The sequence below is a fragment of the Choloepus didactylus genome, chromosome 4 (genome assembly GCF_015220235.1).
Source record: "Choloepus didactylus isolate mChoDid1 chromosome 4, mChoDid1.pri, whole genome shotgun sequence".
Lineage (NCBI taxonomy): Eukaryota > Metazoa > Chordata > Mammalia > Pilosa > Megalonychidae > Choloepus > Choloepus didactylus.
The window spans coordinates 32,807,197-32,830,324 of NC_051310.1; the positions used below are offsets into that span (position 1 = coordinate 32,807,197).

The 23,128-nt window shown below is 43.3% G+C and overlaps 1 protein-coding gene across 5 annotated transcripts; it reads right to left on the reverse strand.

Moving 5' to 3' along the window:
• Positions 1-2,278: 2,278 nt before the first annotated feature.
• CIPC (CLOCK interacting pacemaker) lies at positions 2,279-20,021 on the reverse strand. 5 transcript variants are annotated; one of them, XM_037832221.1, is made up of 4 exons: positions 19,868-20,021; positions 14,026-14,213; positions 8,935-9,101; positions 2,279-5,783 (listed from the first exon to the last, which is right to left on the reverse strand). In XM_037832221.1, exons 2-4 carry the CDS (start codon positions 14,159-14,161, stop codon positions 4,890-4,892), a joined length of 1,197 nt encoding a protein of 398 aa, XP_037688149.1. In that variant the 5' UTR covers positions 14,162-14,213; positions 19,868-20,021; the 3' UTR covers positions 2,279-4,889. The 5 variants fall into 5 exon arrangements, with proteins under 5 accessions (XP_037688149.1, XP_037688150.1, XP_037688152.1 ...); XM_037832222.1 differs by lacking the exon at positions 19,868-20,021 and adding an exon at positions 19,722-19,759; XM_037832224.1 differs by lacking the exon at positions 19,868-20,021 and adding an exon at positions 19,417-19,510.
• Positions 20,022-23,128: the final 3,107 nt, after the last annotated feature.

Genomic DNA, 23,128 nt, shown 5'->3' on the forward strand with positions numbered 1-23,128 from the left:
AACTTTACAACACTTTAAAGAGACATCCAATTTTCACCCCTCACCATGATCTCACCATGATCTCAGGATGTCAAGTGTATGGCAGGGATTGCCCCCCTCCTCTATGGGACAGGAAAACAGGTGGCAGTGGTGGCGGCTTCAAGAGCCAGGGCATATTCACGGCTTCCTGCTGCCTCTTTCTTCCCACTGATTCTGATCATGCTGTGGTCCCCAGGCAGGCCTCTTTTCATCTCTCATCTCTCTGCCAGGTGACAAGGCTGGGACCAGAATAAAGACCTAACAAAGGACCACAGCATCTATGGAGCCTGTGACTACATTGAAAATATACCAGGGGCTGGGTGGGGGCAGGGAATGGGGAGTTAATTCTTAATTGGTGCAGAGTTTCTGTTTGGGGGGTATGGAAAAGTTTTGATAACGTATAGAGCTGATGGTAGCAAAACACTGTGAATGTCATTTACACCACTGAATAAATATCTGAATACAATTAAAAGGGGGAGATTTTAGGTGGTATATGTGTTGCTAGAATAAAAATTAAAAACAAAAAACTAGGATTTACAACACAAACATTGAATCCTAATGTAAAGTATGGGCTATAATTAATTGTACAATTATAATAATATTCTCTCATCAATTGTAACAAAGGTACCACTAATGCAAAATATTAATAATGGGGTATATGACAACTTTGTATTATCCACATGATCTTTTTCTAAACCTACAACTTTTCTAATTAAAAAAAAAAAAAATCAACCCAAGATGCTCCTTTTAATACATGCAGAAGCACCATCCCTGGTTGTGAGAGAGAAATTTTGTCGGAAACAAAAGGTAATTGACATACTCTCCAAAACAGAAAATCAGTTGTCCTTCACCTGGAAGGAAAAGAAAGAACTGTTTGTTAATGACTGACCAGGAGAGGACATGATTTGATTTAACTCCAAATGATTCTCCTTTGGGGCTAATAAGAAATCTTTGTTTTAGAGCAGTCTTTAATATGGGAACTAGCAAATCCACCTTAGCTGCAACCAGGTAATTTTAAGAAAGGCAAAACCAGGGCAGACTGGCAAAATGCTTCTGCTCTCAAAGTCACATATCCTAAGTTAAAAATTGGACAGAACACTGTAATATAAAATCATTTCACTAGGGCACTAAGACTATTTTCTAATCACCCCAGGTTGGTTTGTTTGTTTTTTAATCTATAATTTTACTGCTCACCCGTAAAATAGCTATACATCTTACAAACAGCTAGAGCTGGGAAGCACCTTAGAGATAACTAGTTCATATTCTTTATTATTCGACTGAGAAAGGCTTCTAGAGAGCTAAGTGACAACCCCTGAACGCAGGACTTCGACCCCCATCCTACCAGTCTACCATCTGTAGTGATGCTGGAAAAGATGTGGATTAAGCACATGGTGTTCGCAAATGGGCAGTCATAGATGGACAAGGATTTGAGCTACAAAGTCAAATAACTGGGTTTTCCTCAGCCTTATAGTTTCTACTTTTTGTATTCTCTCGCTTTTCTGGATTCCGCTTTTTAGGGAAGATGGTTCTCTTTATTTCAGGAAGGGCCTCCTCTAGCCATCTCTACCCATTTTGTTTCATTTTAATGTTCTTACATTCATATTTTTAAAAGTCACTTTGAAAATTGGGTAGGACAGAAAATTAATGCTATAAGACTTAGATTATGGCAATCTCCCAGGCCGTTTAATGAAGACAAGCTTTTTACTTCCCCAGTGTCTAAAGAGCCTCGGGGTGGGTAGGGGGTTCTGACTGGCCTTGGGGTGCAGGGAGGACCCCATGGGTGTCCCTGATGAAACTCTCTAGGTGAACCTTGAGGGGTAAGAGCAGAGCTTTAGGAATCAACTCCAAGAAGTATGGAGGACGGCTTGGAGATATACTTGTTAAGGCCTCTGTTGTTTAAAGAACTTCACTTAATGTGGGCTTAGTTTCTCCCAGGATACAACTACAGTTTTATTTATGAGAGTAATCAGACCACATGGAAGAAATCATTGGGATGTAGTCTCCTCGCCTTCCTCCCATTCTACTCAATATAATTTTCCAAGACTCCAGGGAACAGCCAGTCATTTGCCTGAAGACTGCCTGCATTTCCTTGTAAATTCACACAAGTGAACATCAGAACAATGAATTTCTAAGAGTTCAGTATCTAATCCCAACATTTCCAAATGACAAGAGGATGTATGTATGAAAATTAAATCAATTCAAATATTTACTCTGGAATTGTCTCAGTATGTTTAAGCAGTTATAAAGCAAAAAGGCCAAATAGTTGTCAAGTAAGTGACTTTAATTTCTAACATTTCACAGTCAATTTCTACAAAACTTCATACTTTCGCAAAAGAATTCACATTTGGTAAATAAATTTCTACCCTACAGAATCCATAGCTGGAAAAGCATGGGAGTTACTTTTCTGTTCAAGGAACCACAGTAGAGAAGAAAAGTCAGACAATACTAAATTAATAAAAAAGCAATGAGAGTGTAATAAATTACAAATGCCATTAAACTCTATTCCCATAACCAATTCAATCAGCAGCTTTTTCTAAATGTGCCTCAACATTGCCAACAAAATCTACCAATGTTCTCTTCAGGGCTGGGCTGAGCTAAGAAAGGCTTCTCACTTTCAGCAAACAGTGGCTGTGCCACGGTACTTCATACCAGATTGAACCATGCATTGCTGAGACCATCGCTACTTACAGCCTGTGCAACCAACGGAGATCTTTCTGGTCAACTCCGAGGCTCCTACATTTGCCAATCTGGCTTCCAGCTCTAAAAGTCTGCGGGCCTCAAGTGATCTCTCCTTCCAAGATCCAGCTGCTCTGCTTAGCTTCATCTGCTTACAGCTCCACTGGGAGAAGGATGCCCATGCTAGTAGCCTCCAGAGACTTCCAGCACTGAGTCACCAGGTCAGAGAAGAGCTGCAGGTGGTGCCGCTTCTCCCTGCCACTCACAGTGAGGCTTGATGACAGCTTTCATCATCATTTTACCATGACAGGAAGAGAAATGCAAGCCTTAATCTAGGAAGAAGGGTCCAAGAGGCTTATAGCTCCACAAAGGGTTTTTCTGATGGAATAAACTTGGTTCTCAGCAAGTGTTTTCAGGTTTTTGACACTCAGTAAGACTTCTGACTGGTGCCCAGGCTGTTCTGAGTGCACCTGTCTCTGTAGCTTTGCTGCCAAACACATTCTGCCAAAAAGGAAGCTTCCTAGCATGGTGCACAGGGTAGAACTGCGAGGGTACTGCACAGATTCAGGGGTAACGAAGGGAGGGGGCCAAGAGAAAAAGATGCAAAGGAGCCGAGTCTTCCAAAAGACACATTTCCTCTGATTTCAGAAAGCAAACGGCAGTGATAATTCTGCATTGATCAGGAGAATCTACAGCTTTTACTGGGTTGTTTATTCCTAAATAGATCATATTCAAATTGTCCATGTTTGAGAACAAAGTATAGGTGATGTGAAGTCTTAATTTTTAAACTACATTAGAGTTAGTATTACCTAGTCAATATGGTCATTAATATTGGTAATATTGGTAAAACTTCCAGAATATTTTCCATGCAGAAAAGATGAGCTGGTCATACAGAACTCCTTATTAAGGTAATTTGTAAAGTGCAAAGATTTTCAGGAGGATGAAATTTTTAAATGAGAAGATAAAAAGTAAGTTTGAAACTTTAATACTTGGAAATCTAGTTTACCTATACAATGAAGTAGAAGACAATGTGTAGTATCATCTGAAAATTCCTGTCGCGTTTTTCATTTCTAGATGAACTTCACACAACCAACATTACACCTCTGGCTTTGCTGTCAATATCCAACATGTGAAAGAAACACAGTGGGCTCTATTCCACTTACTACACTGCAAGAAAACCAAGAAGGAAGTTTTCCAATTTTTTGTGGACTTCTGTATTATAACCTCAGGATGATTTTATTGAATTCAGGGTTTATCAAACATAATAATCACTCATTTTCCTTTTTATATTAAAAAAGGGGGGGGGGACAAGAGAGCAGAGCATTAACTTATACTACACTCTTAGGAACCACCAAAAGTTATCCTTAAAATTCATTGTTTCAAAAGATAAAAGAAAAAGCATAAGTCACCAGAATCTTCCAGCTCCTCACCAAAAGATGCTGATTATGTCTATGTTCTTCAGGCTCCAACTAAAAAAATCAATTCATCAAATACAATTCCACATGGTACTGAATCCACCCCATACTTTGCAAACCTGAAGTTCTTCTGCCTAATAGTTCAAGTGAAGAGAAATCTGGCTTGTGAGTAAAGTGTATGAGTCAAATGGTGCTACCCTTTCTCCTTGACTTTCAAGTTTAAGAGAACAAAGCCTTAAGTGATGAAGCTGCTTGCACCCTAGGCCCAACCTCTGCCCAAAGCATTTTAGGTTTCAGCCTAACCACACGATACCTTGTGGAATGCAAACACACCTCCTTTTACTTTTCTCTGTGATCAAAACACTCGAGGGAAGATGCACAAAGGGACCTTTAAGTTGCCTGCTCCCAGGCTCGACAGGTGCATACTGACCCCTGATCCTGGTTAGTGAGTGGGATGGTGGGAGGTGGCAGCTAGAAGAGCCTCACACAGACATCACTCCTGCCTTGTCCATGTCCCATCTGAGTGCCTGCAGGCTAGGGAAAAGGGATTCAAGGACACTCCGAGTCAGAGGTCATCAGTGGGACAGAGGCATATGGAATCTGGGCATGGACCACAGGTTAAGACAACAGCCAGGTACTGCCATGTGGCTTCATAACTGAACCACTAAACAGTTTAAATTTAGAAAGAAAAGTGCTCACCTAAGCTTTGGGAAACAGGAGTAAGTAACAGCAAAAGAATTAAATGAACCACTCAAGTAACAGGAAAATAGGCCTTCTGTGCTATATGTCTGGGTGATCAGAGAATGCGTCTAGATCACTGCCAGTATGACTGGGCCCAGATATTAGAGACGCCTGTAGCTTGGCCCAAGCCTGTGGAGCCCTGCTCTTGGTGGCCTCTATAAACAGCTGGGTTTGTTCCTTTAGCTGGTCTAGTTCCAACTGAGTTGCCTGGTTCTGACGAATCAACTCCTTGGTTTTCAAAGTGATCTCCAGCAAACCGGATTTGTGCAGGACTACCAGGGTATTCTGAAAGCGCCTGTGCTTGCTCTGCCGCTGCTCTGAAAAGCTATCCGGGCTGCGGCAGAGGTGCTCGGCAGCCCACAGAGGTGAGCTGTAATTGGCTGGCAGTGGGGAAAGGGGGGAGTTGCTCTCTAACCCGTGCAGAGTACTGTCTGCTGCACAGACAGGACTGGCGGGAGAAGCAAAGGTCAGACTGGGAGCTTTAGCCACGTGGCTGCTGGACACTGGCTGAAGAGTCTGCGGACTTCCACCTGCCACCAGGGAGGGGACGCCCTGCGGAGCTGAGTCCTCGACCAGTTTGGTGCTAGGGGGTGCTGGAGTGGAGGGGCCGGACGGCACAGCACCAGTCTTGGTTGGCTCCCTGGGAGACGAGGTTGGCCCCAGTCTCTTGGTACAGATTTTCTTCTGTACCCCACTTTTTCCTCTTTCTTCTGGGCTAAGGGAAAGGCCCCTTTTGCCCGGGTGTGGGGCTATTTTGGTGTAAGAATTTAGAATGGGCAAGTAGTTCCTGGAGTCCGACTTTTTCTCCCTGGCATGGCCTGGGCTGACAGGAGATGGTACGGGTGGGTGAAGGAATAAGAGCTGTGGCTTCGTTGAGATCACTTCAAAGGAGGGCTGGACTGTCCAGGATTGGAGCTGGGATGAGCTGCTGCCCTAGAAAGAAAGGAAGAGAGCAGCATTCCACTTATTGCCTGCTGAAAGGACAGATGACTGAAGCGTCTCTTGAAGGGGCAAAACAGACCCATAGATTATTTACAACCATTTCAATATAGACCTTCCTTTGTCAAGAGAATGATTGGAGAAGAGATGGTTGAAAATAATTCATGTTGGATATCACATTGTTTTTTTCTTTTCCTAAGGGAAAACTAAAGGAAATATCTATTTTTATTCAAGCGCTATCACTCAGAAAAATGAATTGTAGGTAACTGAAGTAATGAGAGAGTTAAGGTCACAAAGGAGGCAATAAAATATAGACAGGACAATTTCTCAGCATAAATTAAAATGTGATAATCTCAAGAATATAAATATGACTTTACACGAAAATCTATCTACATTTAGTACACCTGGAACCTCTTTTACCAAAAACAACTTTTGATTGAAAGTTGCATTCTGGAAGGAGTCTGTGTGTCCCTGTTTTAAGAGACACTTGGCTATTATAAAACCATTCAAAATAATAATAGCTGCCATTTGTGGCTGCTTGCTACAGGGTAGCACTCTGTGTAGCATTTTACGTGGGTTATCTCCTTTACTCCTCATAACAACCTGCAAGGTTGTTATCATTTCCTATTTCATAAATAGGAACCTGAGGCTTTTAGAAAGTTGAGCTAACTTGCCCTGAGTCACAGAGCTACTAAGTGATGGAGCTGGGATTCCATCCTCTATCTGACTCTAAAACTCATCTTAACCTTTGTTATATGACTCTTCAATGATGGATTTTGATTTTTAAAGTACTGATTTAGAGGAAGGTCTAATAAAGAAGGGCATGGCTACTTGTTTCCAATATTTAAGAGCCAGTCCAGTTCCAACCTGGTCCCAAAAATATGAATGTAGACAAGGGTAGGCAGAGAGAGAGCCTGAGAAAGGTTCTTCTCCTGGGTGGGGCCATGGACTCATTTATCTAAAGAAAGCCACGGACTATCTCTCCCCACACACATGCACAACATTTCACACACATTTCTGCTTCTTGGATGCCAGGCTAGGAAATGCAGGCCAACTATTATTTATCTCCAATTCTTATACTAAGGCTGGGATGATCTGGAGAGAGTATGTTCTGGAGTCCTCTTGGTGTTCAGATATACCCTGTGATCTATTCAGGCAGCAAGGCTAGGACCCAAAACCACACTCCCCTGTCAGAGCAGATCCAAAATCTCAAGACATCTTTAAGGAGAGATGTTAAGTACGAGTTAAGTAGAGATCAGTTTAGTCTAGCTCAGTCAGAAGCAAAACTTCAGTCCTAAGGGGGTTAACCTACAAGGCAAATGGATCCAAAAAAAACCACCCAATCCGCTGCCTTCCCAAGATGATTTTACTTGATTGTTCTTCCCAATGCTTTTGTTTGGCCCACTGGCCTAAGAGATACTTAGTTTATTAGTTCTAATTATTAGGTTTTGCAAATTGTATCATTCATGTTGCAATCATCAGAAGGAATGGAACAAAATTCTAGACTTGGACGGGATCTCGGAATCATTTCACATAGAGCCTTCACGTAAAGGTGAGGAAACTGAGGTCCGTGGTAACCGTGGGTAACTGTGTGCAAGATCACACAGTCCGTGGCAGAACCAGCATTAGACCCTTTGAAGAAAAATACCTTAAACCAAGCAGCAATAATCAAGACATTATACAATATGCAGAACTTTAAAGAGGTACATTATTATTTTAACTTTAGAATTTCTGTCATGTTTAATAAAGAAAACCCTGGACTATTCCACCAGGTCAGCCCCTCCCCAGGCCGCCTGTGTTCTGATGGATGGAGCCCAGCAGCCATCCTGGCCGGTCTGTCAGGAAGAATGTGGTTCTGCTGGAAAGGCCCACTCACTCCTTAACTGTGGGCCGGTCTCAGCCCTCTGGAGCCGCCAGCCTAGCCTATGACAAAGAAGGGATATAAACACAGACATGTGAGAGTGACAAGGGAGACAGAGAGAAAGGCAGGGAGCAAAGGAGGCAGGAGAAAGGAAATCCAGAGGAGCCCACAGCACTGGTGGGGCCAGGACAGTCTCACTGGGGCTCCAGGCCTTTGTTCACTCTTGTCATCTCAGTAAGGAGACATGTACTTCCAGCTGAGACAGAATTTGCCAGGCAAAACTCTTCAAATTCCTCTTCCAAACGCACCTGGCTACCTTGTTGAATATCAGTTTGTGCTGATTTAAGTTAAGAGGTTACTGTTTCCTGTCAGATGACAGCCATATTCTTCTAACCCTTCACCTAAGGTGGGAAGGTCAACTACATAAAGCCAGATTCCATCTGCCACTACCTTCAAGCAGCCTCATCAATGGACCCAGGTGGGAACTGGGATATGTTTTCAAAGTAAAGCAGCATAAGGTTAAATGTTCTTTGGGTTAAATTGATCTTTTCTATTCCCCAGACTTCTCTATTTGAATTTAACCAAGTTCATCTCAATGAGTTCTCAGTTTCAGACACTGGAGCTTAGCTTCGATTTTCAGCTAAGTCTTCTTTTCTTTCATATCTAGACAATAATCAAATCATATGCATTGTTATGTAATAAAGCTGAAATAGGTTATTTTTCAATTCTACAACAGTGCTGTGTGGAACTGCTGGGGTAGCTGAATCTAAACCAAGGAGCTTCTTGTCACTTATGACATGGCTTTGGCTGATTACTAACAGAATTCTCAGAACGTGACTTAAGATACATGGAAATTGTCCCAACCTCTGAAACCAATAAATGCATCCTGTATTTCTAGATTCCTGGGGCAATTCAAATTAAAAAGAGATTCTTTTGCATCTGTCCTAAACTCTGCCATATGTTAGAATGCACTAATGAAGTAATGACATTTTTGCTTTGGCCCTTTATATGACTAAAGCATTTTGGGGTCTCTTTGGACTATGGATACAGAAATATAAATCTACTGTTGCAAAATGAGAATACAGCCAGGAGTCTTGTATTTGTTTTTAAAACAGTATCAGCAGTTGAAAGGTGACATTGTTTCCCCAGGACAGAAAGTTCACATCAGTGTGGTTCTAGTGGTCAGTTTAACATCTCTCCATGGCAGAAAGGATGAGGCTGGGGACAAAGAAAACTCAGAAATTTGAAAGTGCACAGACTTTAGGAGCCAGCAGTCCTCCTCACCTGTTTGACCAGCACGTTCTTCATGATGACCATGGGGGACAGAGTAGGGAAGGCATTGTTTGCAGTCTTGGAGTTCTGCCCCGGCCTGTCTTCACTCCAGCCTAAGGCGCTCAGCAGGTCCTCGGACTCCATCTGCTCTGCAGAGCTCAGGCATTCCGAGCTCCCATCTGGTGGGCAGAAGAATGGTTATTTATTTCAGCTCTAGGCTAGGGGCTAGAAACACTGGACCTCTTGAAATTGAATGCAACATTTGTGACAGGTGATTCTGTGCATTTTACTAAGGAGAGGGGCTTTGGCTTTCATCAGATTCTCAATGGGATCCAGAACTACCCCTACCCAAAAAAAGTTTAAGTATCCCCGCCCCAGGACAGCTTGACTTCCTTTCTAAGTCTCTAACTGACAAAAGCCTGTCTTTGTCAATAGAATTCACGTGAAAGTAATCAACATCATAGCCTAAAAGAAGGCTTCCAGTTCCTTACTGTAAAAAATCTGTTTTTGAGGGGGAGGACAGTGTGTGACTGGGGCAGGATTAAGACTTTGAGAGAGGCTCTGGGCACCACAAGATGTAATTATAATAGTAAAAATAAAACTAATCTGTAAACCCAAGATTTTCATCCGTGCTGAAATTAAAATGGTTTCTTCCTAAATTTTCTAATTGTAAAATTCTGACTGAATTCATCAAAGCTAAAAATTTTTCTTTCTTTGTTCTCCCCCCCAACCCCACCCTTATTGGTATCCTAAGTGCATGCTGAGTGTGCCTACTGGGGATCCTGCACAATGAAGGATAGCAAGATGCACTCCGAGAACCCCAAGGGGAAGAAAGTAAGGTTGCCCTACACAAAATCCATACAAAAAGGACATGATAAGCTATCTGCTGGAAGAAACCAAGAGACTGCTGCAAACCTGCTGTTGAGGAGTCTGGGAATATCTGAAATGCTTATCAAGAATCTCAGAGTAATCTGGAAGAGGCAGGACTGGAATGTGACTGTAATTTAAATAAGTGCCACTGTCCACACTTGCATTTTCCCCAGCTTGGAGGAAGACTGTGTGACCAGAGGACATTCCTCAATAGAGGTACAATTCAGAATCTCCAGAGAAGCCTTTCAAAAATTATGGATGTGGAGCCTTCCTTTCCATCTAATGGATTGATGTATCTGAGGACTGGGGTCCAGGCACGTGTATTTTGACAAAACACCAAAGGTGATCCAAATGTGCACCTCGAGTTTAGAACCATTAGGCCAGAAACAAAGGACTCCAGAAGCAATGGGCATATCCAGTGCCTGGATCTTGGTTTCTAAGTGCCATGCTGCACAAAGAAGGAAACAGGGCTCCTTGAAGAAATGGCTGATTCCAAGTCTTTGGCAGGGAAGGCATAAGATAAGCCTGGACACCTTGTTGTCCTAGAAAGTAAGGCAGTACTCAAACACTAACTGGCACATTAAAAAAGACACAGGAACTAGCTAGAAGGGACTCCCACTGGCCAAATTTGGGCCAATTTGAGTATCAAAAATAATAATAATGTTAATGGATTGACAAATTGAATTACAAAAGAATTCCACGAATCCATGATGGTCAAAAAAGGGGGTGGGGGAAGGAAAACACTTCTTTACAGAAGAATGTCAGCAAATAAATGTACAAAGAATGACAGAATTAGAAAATCACCACCTTTAAGCTACCACTGTCTTAACTGATTCAGGCAAGGATCATCAGTGGGTACTAAAACCACTGGACAAGAGTTTATTGGGGAACAGGATATTCACACAATCTCAAAGTATCATCCAATAGATTACTCCTTAACTACAAAGAAAAAGGGTACTTGTAAAATAAAGAAATTTGGCACATACTTCGTTAACCAAATGATCACTGGAGTATCACCAAGAATAAGACAAACTGAGTCTCCTTATGTGTTGTCTTGGTAAGGGTACAAAATCAACAGTGTAGCATTCTTGTCAAAAGTGTTTACTACTCTGATTTTAATAATGAGGAAATAACCAGAAAAATTCATATTTTGGGGACAGTCTACAAAAAAACTGGCCCAACTCATTCAAAGTTGTTAATGTCATGGAAAAAAGAAGAATGAAAAGATTGGGAGCTATTCCAAATTAAAAAAGACTAAAAAGAGAGGACAACTAAATGCAATGCACAATCCTCAACTGGATTCTGGATCCAAAACAAATAGGCAAAAAGACAAAAAGCTATAAAAGATACTATTGGGGCAACTGGAAAAATCTGAATCCATGTTAAATTTCCTATGTATGATAACCATAGTTATATCAAAGAAGTTTCGTTTTTTTAGGAGACACACTCAAGTATTTAAAGATGAAAGTGTCTGCAAATCACTTTAAAATGATTCAGCCTCTTTGTATATAGTGTGTGTGTGTAAAGAAAGATAAAGCAAATATGGTAAAATTATAACAATCAAAGGATCTGAAAGATATCTGGAGTGTTCATTCACTTTTCCATAGATTTGAAGTTTTTCAAAATAAAAAGTTGGGAAAATAATTAAAATGGAAAATGCTACCTTGGTTTTGTAAATTTTGTCATACTCCAAGGTAAGTGGAATAACTCAGGCAGTGAGGAAATCACTGGCCCCTGGCCCAGGAGGGACTAGGGGCATTCACTGGGGCCTCTTGCTGGGACATAATGTGTCCTGATTACTTTTAATATAGCCTCATGTCTGAATAGTAACCAAGACAGATCACAAAATTTCTCATTTTAACTACATTCAAATGTACAATTTAGTAGAATTAATTATATTCACAATATACTGTCCTACCATCACTGACATCCATTACTCCTCCTTTTTCATCACCTCAAAAAGAAACTACTCACCCATTAAGCTCTAACTCCCTCTTCCTGTCCTGCTTTCAGCCCCACCCCTGGTAACTTATAAACCGCCACCAGTCCCTATGAAGCTTGCTTCTTCTAGGTATTTCATATAAGCAAGGTCATATAATAACATGCATACAACTCAACAACAAAAAGACAAATAACCCAATTAAAAAATGGGCAAAGGACTTGAATAGGTATTTCTCTAAAAAAGATAGACAAATGGCCAATCTGCACATGAAGAGAGGTTCAACATCATTGGCATCAGGAAAATGCACATCAAAACCACAATGAAATAGCACTCATACCCACTAGGATGTCTATAATTTAAGAAACAGAAAAGAATTAAGTGTTGGCAAGGACATGAAGAAAACAGGAACCCTCATACATTGTGATTGCAATGTAGAACGATACAGCCACTGTGGAAATCATTTGGTGGTTCCTCAGGAAACTGAAAATAGAATTACCATATGACCCACCAATCCTCTTCTTGGTATATACCCAAAAGAACTGAAAGCAGGGACTTGAAAAGATATTTGTACAACAAAGTTTACAGAAGCATTATTCACAACAGCCAAAAGGTAGAAGTGACCCACATGTCCTACAATGGATGAATGGATAAACAAAATGCAATGGAATATTATCCAGCTGTAAAAATGAATGAAGTTCTGATGCACGCTGCAACATGGATGATCCTTGAAGACATCATGTTTAATGAAATAAGCCAGACACAAAGAGACAAATATTGTATGGATAGCACAATATTTTTATAGCACCTCCACAAAGAGAATGAGGAAACTAAAAGAAAATTTCAGATTGTGGGACATTCTACAAAACAAGTAGGCTGACTCTAAAAGCTGAAATCATGTTGGAAGGAGAAGGACCACATGTCAACAGTATTAGGAATAATGGTGATAGAACTATGAGTAATTTTCATTTTCTTCTCTGTGTTTTTCTGAATTTCTAAGTTTCTACAATGAGCATGTATTAGCTTCATAAGATGAAGAAAGAACAGATAAAAAACTTGATATTCAAAGGAAAAAAAGACATCAGCTGCAATGTCTCCCAAACCTGCCTGATTATTAGAATTATCAGAGACCCTTGTAAAAACCCAGACTCCAGACCCTCTCCCAGATCTTCTAAATCAGAATCTCCAGAGGAGGAGGTCCTGGTGACCAGTAGTTCTACCAAACACCTTGGGTGAACCTTGTGATGAAGCAAGTTTAGGAAGCAATGCTGAGATAGAGAAGGAAAACCCAAAGGGCTACCAGTTGGCCTGCCCTTCCCAGACTGTCCTGGCACTGGCTGGGGTAACTAATTCCTCTTAGTCTAATCCTCTGATCTGTGTTATGTTCCTCTCTGAGCAAGTCTATTTATAATTTGGTTTCTCATGCAACCTGCCTACAGGGACAAAATACACTAATCTTAGCATGAGAAGGTACTAGTTTTTCTAACAGCTGCATTTCTCACTATAAATTAATAAACCAACAAGAGTGATTGATCAGTCTCTGTGAGCTTGGATAATATAAATCTTCACCTTGTGCTACTCCTCTGCATTCCTGGGTTAAAACTGTTGACATTAGAACATATTCAAATCACTATCCTTAGACGTGGAAATAAAAAAGAGCCTCAGCACAACATTAAAACATTCCCTGGGTTTGCAGCTAGTACTTCCAGGCAAGATTTAAGGCAAACTAAGGAAAATCGATCCTTCTACTCTCTTGTCTCTTTGCAGTGGGGCCAGGTGGCTCATAGTCCAAAATAGCAGATTCCAGGGGAATGGAGTATGAGGGAAAACGTTTTTAAACTCAGCAAAATTACTTCCTTAGCAAAAACATTCTCTTAACAAATTGTATACTACTTTTGTTTAACTGGCAGCCTTCCAATTTGTTACATGGTGACAACATGCAGCAGTATTTTTTACCCCTGCTATGTGCCTATTCCTAAGAAAAAGTAGCCAAAACAATAGAATTATAAGTATTTAAATGTTGTGGGGTTTTTTTTCCCAGTAACTACTTGCAACAGTTGGAAGTGTAAGACTTAAAGTTGAGAAAATATGTTAAATCATTCCTTCAGAACCAACCTCATGGTGATGAGACCAGCACCCTGCCATATGACATCAGAATTACCATGTTAAGAGATCAGATAGTTATTTTCCAGTGCATGAAAGCTTTCCATCCTTATCACCCAAATGAGTTTGGGGGAGGGAATTTTTCAGGCAACTCATTCATTACAATGTAGAAAGGACAAGGTGTTTTTAACCTGAAAATCCTGAGTCCTTATCTGACTCCGCAGCCGCCATGCCGAGCTGACGAGCTACTTTCTTCATCTCCGTCCCTTTGCCGAGTTTGGCTGAGAGTCTTCTGGGGCTCTCTCTGGATGGGTTTTTCTTTTCCATGTTCTACTGGGCTGGAAGTGGATTCATCAATACTCTTTTCATCAGGATTGCTCTAGGAAAAACAACAATTACATAAGAAGTCATTGCATTGAGAGTTGAAACAGGTGATCCTCAGGCTGAGGAGTAAGGGAAAGGCAAGGAAAACTGGCCTCGCCCACTTCCACTGGATCTCCTCTAAGGTCTCCGCTGACAAAGGCTTCAAGCTGACTAAATACTAGGATGGTTTCCCCCCAAAAGCAGAGGCATGGTCTTCTCACTGCCCTCTAATTCCATTACAGATTCAAGACACACAAACCACCCTCAGTGGAGGCTTTGTAAACTAACAAAGGCGCATTTGATTAGGCTTTTGGGAATGGGTAATCAAGTCAGCTTGCCCTCTGCTCTGAAGATGGGAGAGGTTCCTCTGCTGGGCGAGGTCTGCGTTCCAGGTACACACTGGTACGTCTGTGACCTACTCCGCCGCCTCCCACAGTGGAGTTTCTCTAATTAGTCTCTCACCTCTTTGGATGAGGTAATGAACAGAGCAAAAACAAATCCTTATTAATGTATGCTACTTTTTTGGCCTGAAGAGCACTTTTCTGCACAAATAAGATATACATAATAATATGCTTGGGTTACATAAAAAGTGAGTTCATAATATGATTGCCATGAATGTTCTCTCATTTGAGCCTCACAATCACCTCCTTATTTGCTTTCCCATTTTACAGAGGAAGATGGTGAGGCTCAGATAAGTTACATTCAGCCATTTAAAGCTATTTAACAAGCGCCCACCATGGATCAGGCACTGTGCTAGGACTAGGAATACAGAGTGAAAAGGACAGAAGACATGGTCCCTACCCTTCCTGGACCGAGTCTAGAGAGAAAGAGAGATATTAAACAAGTAATCACAAAACTAATTACTATTTTGATAAGAACTATAAAGTGTGTGTGTGTGGGGGGGGGGGACTGAAGGTCTGGAGGAAGGGAAGGTTTTCTGAAAAAGTGACCTGTAGGTGGGATCTGCAGGATAGGAAGGAATTAGTAGGAGTCACCCAGGTGAAGGGGGATGGATGGGGTGTAGAGGTGAATCCTAGGCAGTGTGAAGGCTGGAAGGGAGCAAGGAGCTCAGCACATTCAAAAACCTGAAAGGCCAGGAAGGCTGGAGGGCAGTGCTGGGGGTGTAGGATGCTATGTGCTGACGTATAGGTAGGTGAGGAGTAGACAGGCCATGCCTTGTAATCCATGTTAAAGACTTTGGATATTAACTTAAGGGCAATGGGGAATAACAGAAGAATTTTAATCAGGAGAGTGACTGGATGCTGGGTTGAGACTGAACTGGAGAGAGGCAAATGTGACACTGAGAACATGAACATCCTACCATAGTAGTCCGGGTGAATTAGGGTGGTGGCAGTGGAGATGGAAAGAAGTGAACAGGATGGAGACATATTTAGAAGGCTGATTTGATGGGACCTGGTTTTTGTATGTGGGGAGCAGACGATGGTACCACTTTCTAAGCAAGGGAGTCCAAGAAGGGCAGGTGGGGTGGGGTGAGGGGTGGGGTGAGAGGTGGGGTATGGCTAGAGTTCAGTTTGAGCTATGCAGATTCTGAAGTGGTGGTGGGTCATCCAAGCGGAGATACTGGGTAGGGAGACAGATATACAGGAGAGAAGCCTAGATTTGACAAACATTTAGTTCATAGGAGTCCAGAACTAGGCTAACTGCAAACAATGAGAAAAGTCCACTGAAGGGCTGGCAGAGGCTGAGAACATTTCTTCCCCTGCAGGAAGGCCACTTAAGTCAACCAGGAGTGGCAGCTGTAAGGCTGGCTTAACAAGAATACAAACATGGGATAAGGAGAATAGGGAGGCAATGGGAAAAAGACAATAATAATGCAACTGGGTAGGTGTAAGCAAAACCTGGTAACATATTAATTCACAATCCACTCATGACTCCATCCTTTTATCCTTCTGAGTGGGAAGACACACAAGTCCCCTAAATCTGGGTGCTAGATCTAGGATGCCCTGAAATGCCAAGCCTGAAACGCTTTGGCCAATACCAGACCTAATTGGAAAACATCAACTACTCAAGAAACAGAGGAGGGATTCAAAATAAAATTAAATAGATAACAATATGTAGAAGCAGCCTTGAGCAAGAACTGTCTTGCTCAAATTTTTGCATACAGAAGTGGGACCGTAGAGAACACAAACCAATCTGAATGAGACTGAATTTTAAACACAATTCCAAGTAAAAATTATTTTGCAACATATGTAACTCATTTAAGGGGACTGTCTTCCTCATTCCGTTCAGATCAAATCAAGGACTCTTCAACGGGTCACATTTAATTCTGTGTGTGTAAAAAATGGACAACAGGGCTGTCACACCTTGCATAGCATGGTGCAAAAGCAACGTCTCTATTGGACAGCTATGAAGTAGACAATCCAGTAAAAAAAAAAAAAAGTAGATGAAAATTTAAAACTGTATTTCCAATCAAACCAGGATCCCATTGTGTGAAATGCAACAAATGTGCATAGTGTCATTTTCTTGCAAATAATACTGTCCAAAAGTGAACTGGAGGCATCTTCAAAATGGAATTGAATATGGCCTGTAAATGAGCATTCAGACTAATTCTAATCTGACCATGCTGTTGATTTCGATGAAGAAGATAGCTCATGTTAGTTGTAATTAATTAAGAATGCAAGAGAGTTTCACTTTATCTTACAAAACATAGGTTATTTCATAGACATTTAGGGGGAAGCATCCCAATTTAGTCTTCCATGGTCCTTGTGACAAGAAAATGAAAAAGGTCTTGTTACTGTTAGTAAAGTGTAATGAATATAGGCACTAAAAAAGCACAGGAGTTTATTCTGGCTCATAGAGAATTTGCAGAATAATATTGACTGTGGGATCAAAATACTGAAATGTTGGCAAATAGGTTAAAAGGGAAAAGGATGCAAAAATTTTAGATCCTGGGGAATTGGTAGCAGTTGGAAATAAATAACAAACAATAAATAAATAAATACTCTACTTTAGAACGGTAAATTGCCTCTTTTGGATGTGAAAGTGATTAAAAATATGAAAGCCCGTGTCCTAAATCAAGTTGTCTTTAAGCAGCACAAATCCTTACTGTCCCGGGAGGTTCAAGTAGGAGGGAGAATGAAGGGTTACATCCCACCTCACCTTTCTTTTCATGGAGAGGAGAGGCACTTCCCTCCTGGGATTGGCGCTGAGCATGTCAATTAGCCAGTGAACAACAAACCACGCCTGGTGGCACCCTACGAGACCTCCATGGGGGACAGCAGATGGATGATGATGGCATCTACAACAGGTGCTCTCAGACCCAGGGCCATGGAAGTGGCAAAGTCTCACAACCTCAAGAAGTGGTTTGATTTTTTTTTTCCCCTCCTTAGGGAAGTTAGATATTCATTAGTTGAGTAGGAGTTGAAACAGGGTTACTAAGCTATTACCCTGTGTGTCATTTCTACATTCCTGGCACAGACTGGAAGCCTCTAACACTGCTTTAAAAACATCTCAGATCCTCATGTGTCTAACTCTGCATTCGAAGGATTCCAATTAAATTCCAAAAATTCAAAATTGACCCTAATTGGGCCTCTTATAAATGTACATGTAGCACATTGTCCAAAAGGTACCCAGAGAGCATGGAACACAGTAAAACTCATAATGTAAATTTAAATCAGTGTAAATTTAAAAAATCAATGTAATGTAAATGTAATCAACAAATTTACATTATAAGTTCATATAAATAAATATAAAATAAAACTCTAACCAAAGTTCTATAATAAGTATAATTTAAGTGCTCCACAGCATTGGCTCTTATTTCCATTTTTGCGCTTTTCCTATGCAGTCTAATTACTTGTCTCCTCAACCTCAAGGGTTATTTTCTTCAACATTGTATCCTCAGGCCAAACAGCTGATAGGTATATGAGACATGGGAGGCACTGGACAGAATAATACATTTCAACAAATCTTGTCCTGCTGAGTCTGACAGCCCTAGCAGCTAAGCTGTCACTGAAATTCCCAAACAGCTTGAAGGTCAAGTCTCTGCATTTCTAAACACCATGGTCACCTCAAGATCTAACTTCCAGGTCTGGTCCACTGCAGGAAACAGACTGACTCCATATTCTAAAATGAAACCTTTCCTCCAGGACTCGGGAGTAAACTGACCAACCAAATTAAAGGGAGTTACACTGGCTCTAACCCACAAGTAATTTCGGGAGATTTGGGTTTATGATAAAAAGTAGACCCAAGGGTTACATGGAAAGGATCTGAAATGCTACTCTCAGATCTCTCCTTTTATAAACACCTCGCAACTTCCCCTGGAGCTCAAGTTCCCTTGAAAATGTGTCACGTGTATAACATACGTGCATGGACAGATAGGTGTGAGGTTAATAAAGCCCAAGCAGAGCCTTAAATACAATAGAAAAATAAAGACCTCACCACCCAGAAAACCAAGAGTAATCCCAGTTAGAATGACAAATTATTTCTAGGTTTTCTCGGAAGTTATTTTCTCTTGATCTGCATATTCAGAGATACCATTCTGGAGGAATGTCTGTGTATTTTAGTGGAGGAAAGCCCATCTACCTAAATCTCTAATATTCATCTTCCCTTTTGCATCCATTTCATTCTCCAATTTGGCTACTAACTCATGTTAAAGATCTTGAATCCTGATTCCATACAGTTTTCTATTTTGGGAACCAGGTATGGGTGGCTCTGTTCTCCCCTTTTAAAGAGGAGGTCAGATTAGAGAACTTCAAATCCCCAGCTTCCAGAAGGGTTCCCAGTAACAGTGCCCACCTACCCATGCCCACCGGCCCGGGCGGCATCTGTGCAGGACAGCGACAGACCCCTCCAGCCATGCACCAGCCTGCCAACTCAGCAGGGCAGAACTGGGCGACCCCAGTACCGTGCTGTGGCTGGCAAGCCACCAGCCTCCCAGGACAAACGCCCAGGCAGTGTGTACTGCCAGGACTTGGGCAATACCAGGGAGCCTGGCTCCGGCCTCTGCCGGGATCAGAGCTCCCCCCAACCCACCCACTAACCACTAACTCCCTACTTGTCACTGCCCAGCCTTCTCCCCCACCTCCTCCCCCATCCCCTGGTGCCACGCCTGGCAAGCTGGCCACCCCGGGAAAATACCCAGCAAAAAGGGTGACAGTAGGTCTCTGTAAAAAGGCAGTACACCTGTGCCAGGAGCCGAGAACCGGCCACTGCTCCCACCCCAAACCCCTCACCCTGGTGCCGGCTCCGTGCCCACTCACTCATTCCCTGCTTCTCTGCTCATGTTCTGCAGGCTTCCGGGCTCTCGGCCCGCCCGGGAACCGGCTGGCTGGTGCCCCGCTCGGGGCTAGACCAGCCCTAACCGTCTCGCCCCACTTACTCCCGACAGATGACCCCTTCCTTCCCCCCCAAACACAGCCCCCTCCTTTCTCTCGATTCCCTCTCGCACAGTCCCCGCCCCCTCACAGCAAAACCACCAACTCAATGCAAGGAGGGGCGCACGACCCCTTGCTCCCCCCATTTGGAACTATGTCCCCCTAAAGCCCCGGTTCTCCCTCTCGCCTACCTCGCTCCCCTTCTTCTCTCCCCGGCTCCCACCTCTTTTCCCCACGCTCCTCCCACGAACCCTCTCCCGTCGCGCCATCCCTGCCCCCTTTCTCCCCGCCTCCATCCGCTCCCCCGCGTCCTCGCGCCCAACCCTCCCTTTCTCACCTAGGGCCGGGGTCGCCGTCCCACGACCGCCCCCGAGGGAGAGGTGGCGCATGCGCGAGCCCGGCCCCGCGGCTCCATGACAACCCGATGGTCGCCGGGTCTTCAGCTGTCCCTCCTCTGCATCCCACCCCTTCCTCCTCCCCCCGCCTCCGCGGCAGCTTTCGCCAGCCACGTGACCCAGCTCGGAGGACCCAGCACCACGGAGACTGCTCGCTATTCTCCTAGAAGGGCCCTTTGAGATCCATCCTCTCTCCCCTCAGCCCCAAAGCGAGGCCGCACGGGGGCGGGGCCGTCCCTCAGAAGCCTGCGCTCTCTCAGCGGAAGGCGGGCATCTCTGTGGTTGGCTTCTGGGGCTCCGGCCGCCATTTTGTGTGGGGGACCTTGAGTCCCACGCGCCGCGGGCATGGTTTCGAGGCGGAGTTTCGAGCTAGCCGGGTGGGCCGGGTTAGAGCAGATTTGAGGGATCGTGTGAGCAGTGGCTGGGGGGAACCACCCTCTGGGTTGGTGCCGCGTTAGGGTCGGGAACCCGGACAGGCCGCGCGTGACTTGCACGCGGAGCCCTGGCGGCAGTGTCCAGCCTGGGACGGACGCGGGGCAGTCTCGGCGCGACGGAGGCGGCCCCAGACCCGGCCCCGCGCCGCTCACGTTGTTGCCACGCCTGTTCCCTCGCTCTGTGTGCGTTCCCATCTGCCGCGCGAGACAGTCCTCCGCCAGGCGGGGACGCGACGAGTATTTTTGTTGGATGATTTCATGTCACTTGATGTTTGACTCACTCTGCGACAGTCAGAGCTGTTGGCTTTTTATGGGTGGTGTTTTTCATCCCTGCACTTGGTGTTTTACTGTGAACACACGTGTAACAGCTGAAGAAAAATAGGGGTTGGGAGTAATTGAAGTTCTGATGAACCAGCGAGCCTCACTGCTTAGATTATTAAAGTTCCTCCGCGCGCGAAAAAGATGACAGGTGAATTCAAAGATCACAGATGGGTCGCGGCAAGTTGAAGAACTGCCATGTCCAATACGGTAGCCGCTAGTCACTTGAGGCTATTAGATAAATTGAAAATTTCAGTTTTTCAGTCGCTCTAGCCATATTTCAAATGTTCGTTAGGCTCACATGGCCTGCCGTGTTGGAAGGCGCAGATTTTAGCACATTCTCAGCATCGCAGGAAGTCCTATTGGACAGGAGTAATTAAATGATGGGGAGCGGGGTTGCATTGTATTGGTAATCTAGGCCTTTTTAAGCACTACTAGGTCACACTTAATCACGTTAGTCCTCCACATAGAGAGAATACTGAAGCATTAATGGGTATGAATGTATTTATTAGCACTAACAACCGACAAGTAATAACAGAATGTCTACAGCATATAAGGCTTTTGTTGGGGGATAGAGGGAATGAAAACAGTAGCCAATTATCAAGTAATTAAGAGCCAGGCAGCTTGATGTGCCTCTACAAATTTTTGAGGTAGGTGCTGTTATTATTTCCTGTTTATAGATGAGAGAACTGAAGTTTATGTCTTTAATGATACAATTACTAAACCCCAGCCTCTTTTTGAGGCAGAATAAAAGTCTGCTTTCAAATAATCTAAAATCTAATCTAGAAAGTAAAACATACCATAATAAACAATACAAGATAGAAGGTACTAAATGTCAGAAGATTCTTCACAAAATCTAATGAATGAAATTGGGGGTGGGGGTGGGGAGAGGAGGGCGGGGATAACTTAAAGCTTGTTTTTTGTTTGTTGTTGAAGGAGGAAGAGATCAGCGGGTAAAGTTAAAAGGACAGATATAAATCTGATTTACAGTAGTGGAAAGTGAGAGCATAATGTATACCAGGCAAAACAGAATAGATGACATAAGCAAAATCTTCAGGGGCAGCCTTATTTTGGTCCTCGAAATGAGCAAATAAGTCAAACTTCCCTGTTTGTACCTACTTTCTGAACAAGCAGCCATGCTATGTGTTCCAGTTTGCTGATGCTGCCAATATGCAAAATACAGAAATGGATTGGCTTTTATAAATGGGATTTATTAGTTTACAGGTTTACAGTGCTAAGGCCATAAAAGTGTCTGAACTAAGGCGTCAACAAGAGGATACCTTCACTGAAGGAAGGCCAATGTGTCTGGAACACCTCTGTCAGCTGGGAAGGCATGTGGCTGGCATCTGCTGGTCCTTTGCTCCTAGGTTGCATTTCAAAATGGCTTTCCCCAAAATGTCTCTGGGCCTCTATCTCTCTTAGCTTCTCTCAGCTCTCTGCTTGGTTTTCCTGGGGCATTTCTCTCTAAGCATCAGGGGATCCTCTCTTAACTTCTCCAGGGCAAACTCTGGGCTTGGTCTCTTAGCTTGGCATCTCCAAAAGTCCTTCTGTCTGCATCTCTCAGCATCTCCAAGTGTCTGGGTCTATGTCGGTGCTTAGCTTCTCCTGGGGGTAAAGTCTGGATTACATAGTTTAGCTTCTTTAGCAACTTCTGTCTGTGAGCTCTCTTAGAGGACTCCAGTGATCTAATTAAGACCCACCCAGAATGGACAGGGTCATGTCTCCGTGGAAACAGTCAATCAAAAGGTTCCACCCAACAAGATTAGATTAAAAGAACATGGCTCTCCAGACTTCAATTAGTGATATGAATGAAGCAGGTCTGGTTAAGACTAGGGCAAACTGGGCCAAAGGGGAAAGGACGAAACTGACTGTGTTTTAAAATTTCGACTTCCATATGAGACCAAGGGAAGAGATGTCTATTTGTTACAGGATCTATATTTTCTAATCAGTACAACTCTACAGTTGGTTTGTTCAAACACCACAATTACATGGAACTTTGAATAGGAAGTGAGATATGGTAGGTTAGTATAGGCTAGAGTGAAATAGAGACACATCCCAAAGTAATTTGGGCAGATAAAAAATATATTTACAACCCCCCCACCCACCCACCCAGCCCCAAGGAGCTGGGGGAAGGTGTAGAATTGTTGGACTTCCTCACCTGGACGGGTGTTGATGTCACAAACACTGGGACTAGCAGTTGGATGTGCTGAGCCCTCGATCGTGGGACTTGCCCTATGAAGCTCATTACTGCAAAGGAGAGGCTAAACTTGCATATAATTGTGCCTAGGAGTCTCCCCCTGAGTACCTCTTTGTTGCTCAGATGTGGCCCTCTCTCTCTCTAACTGAGCCACCTTGGCAGGTGAACTCACTGCCCTCCCCCCTACGTGGGACCTGACTCCCAGGGGTGTAAATCTCCCTGGCAATGCAGGATATGACTCCTGGGGATGAATC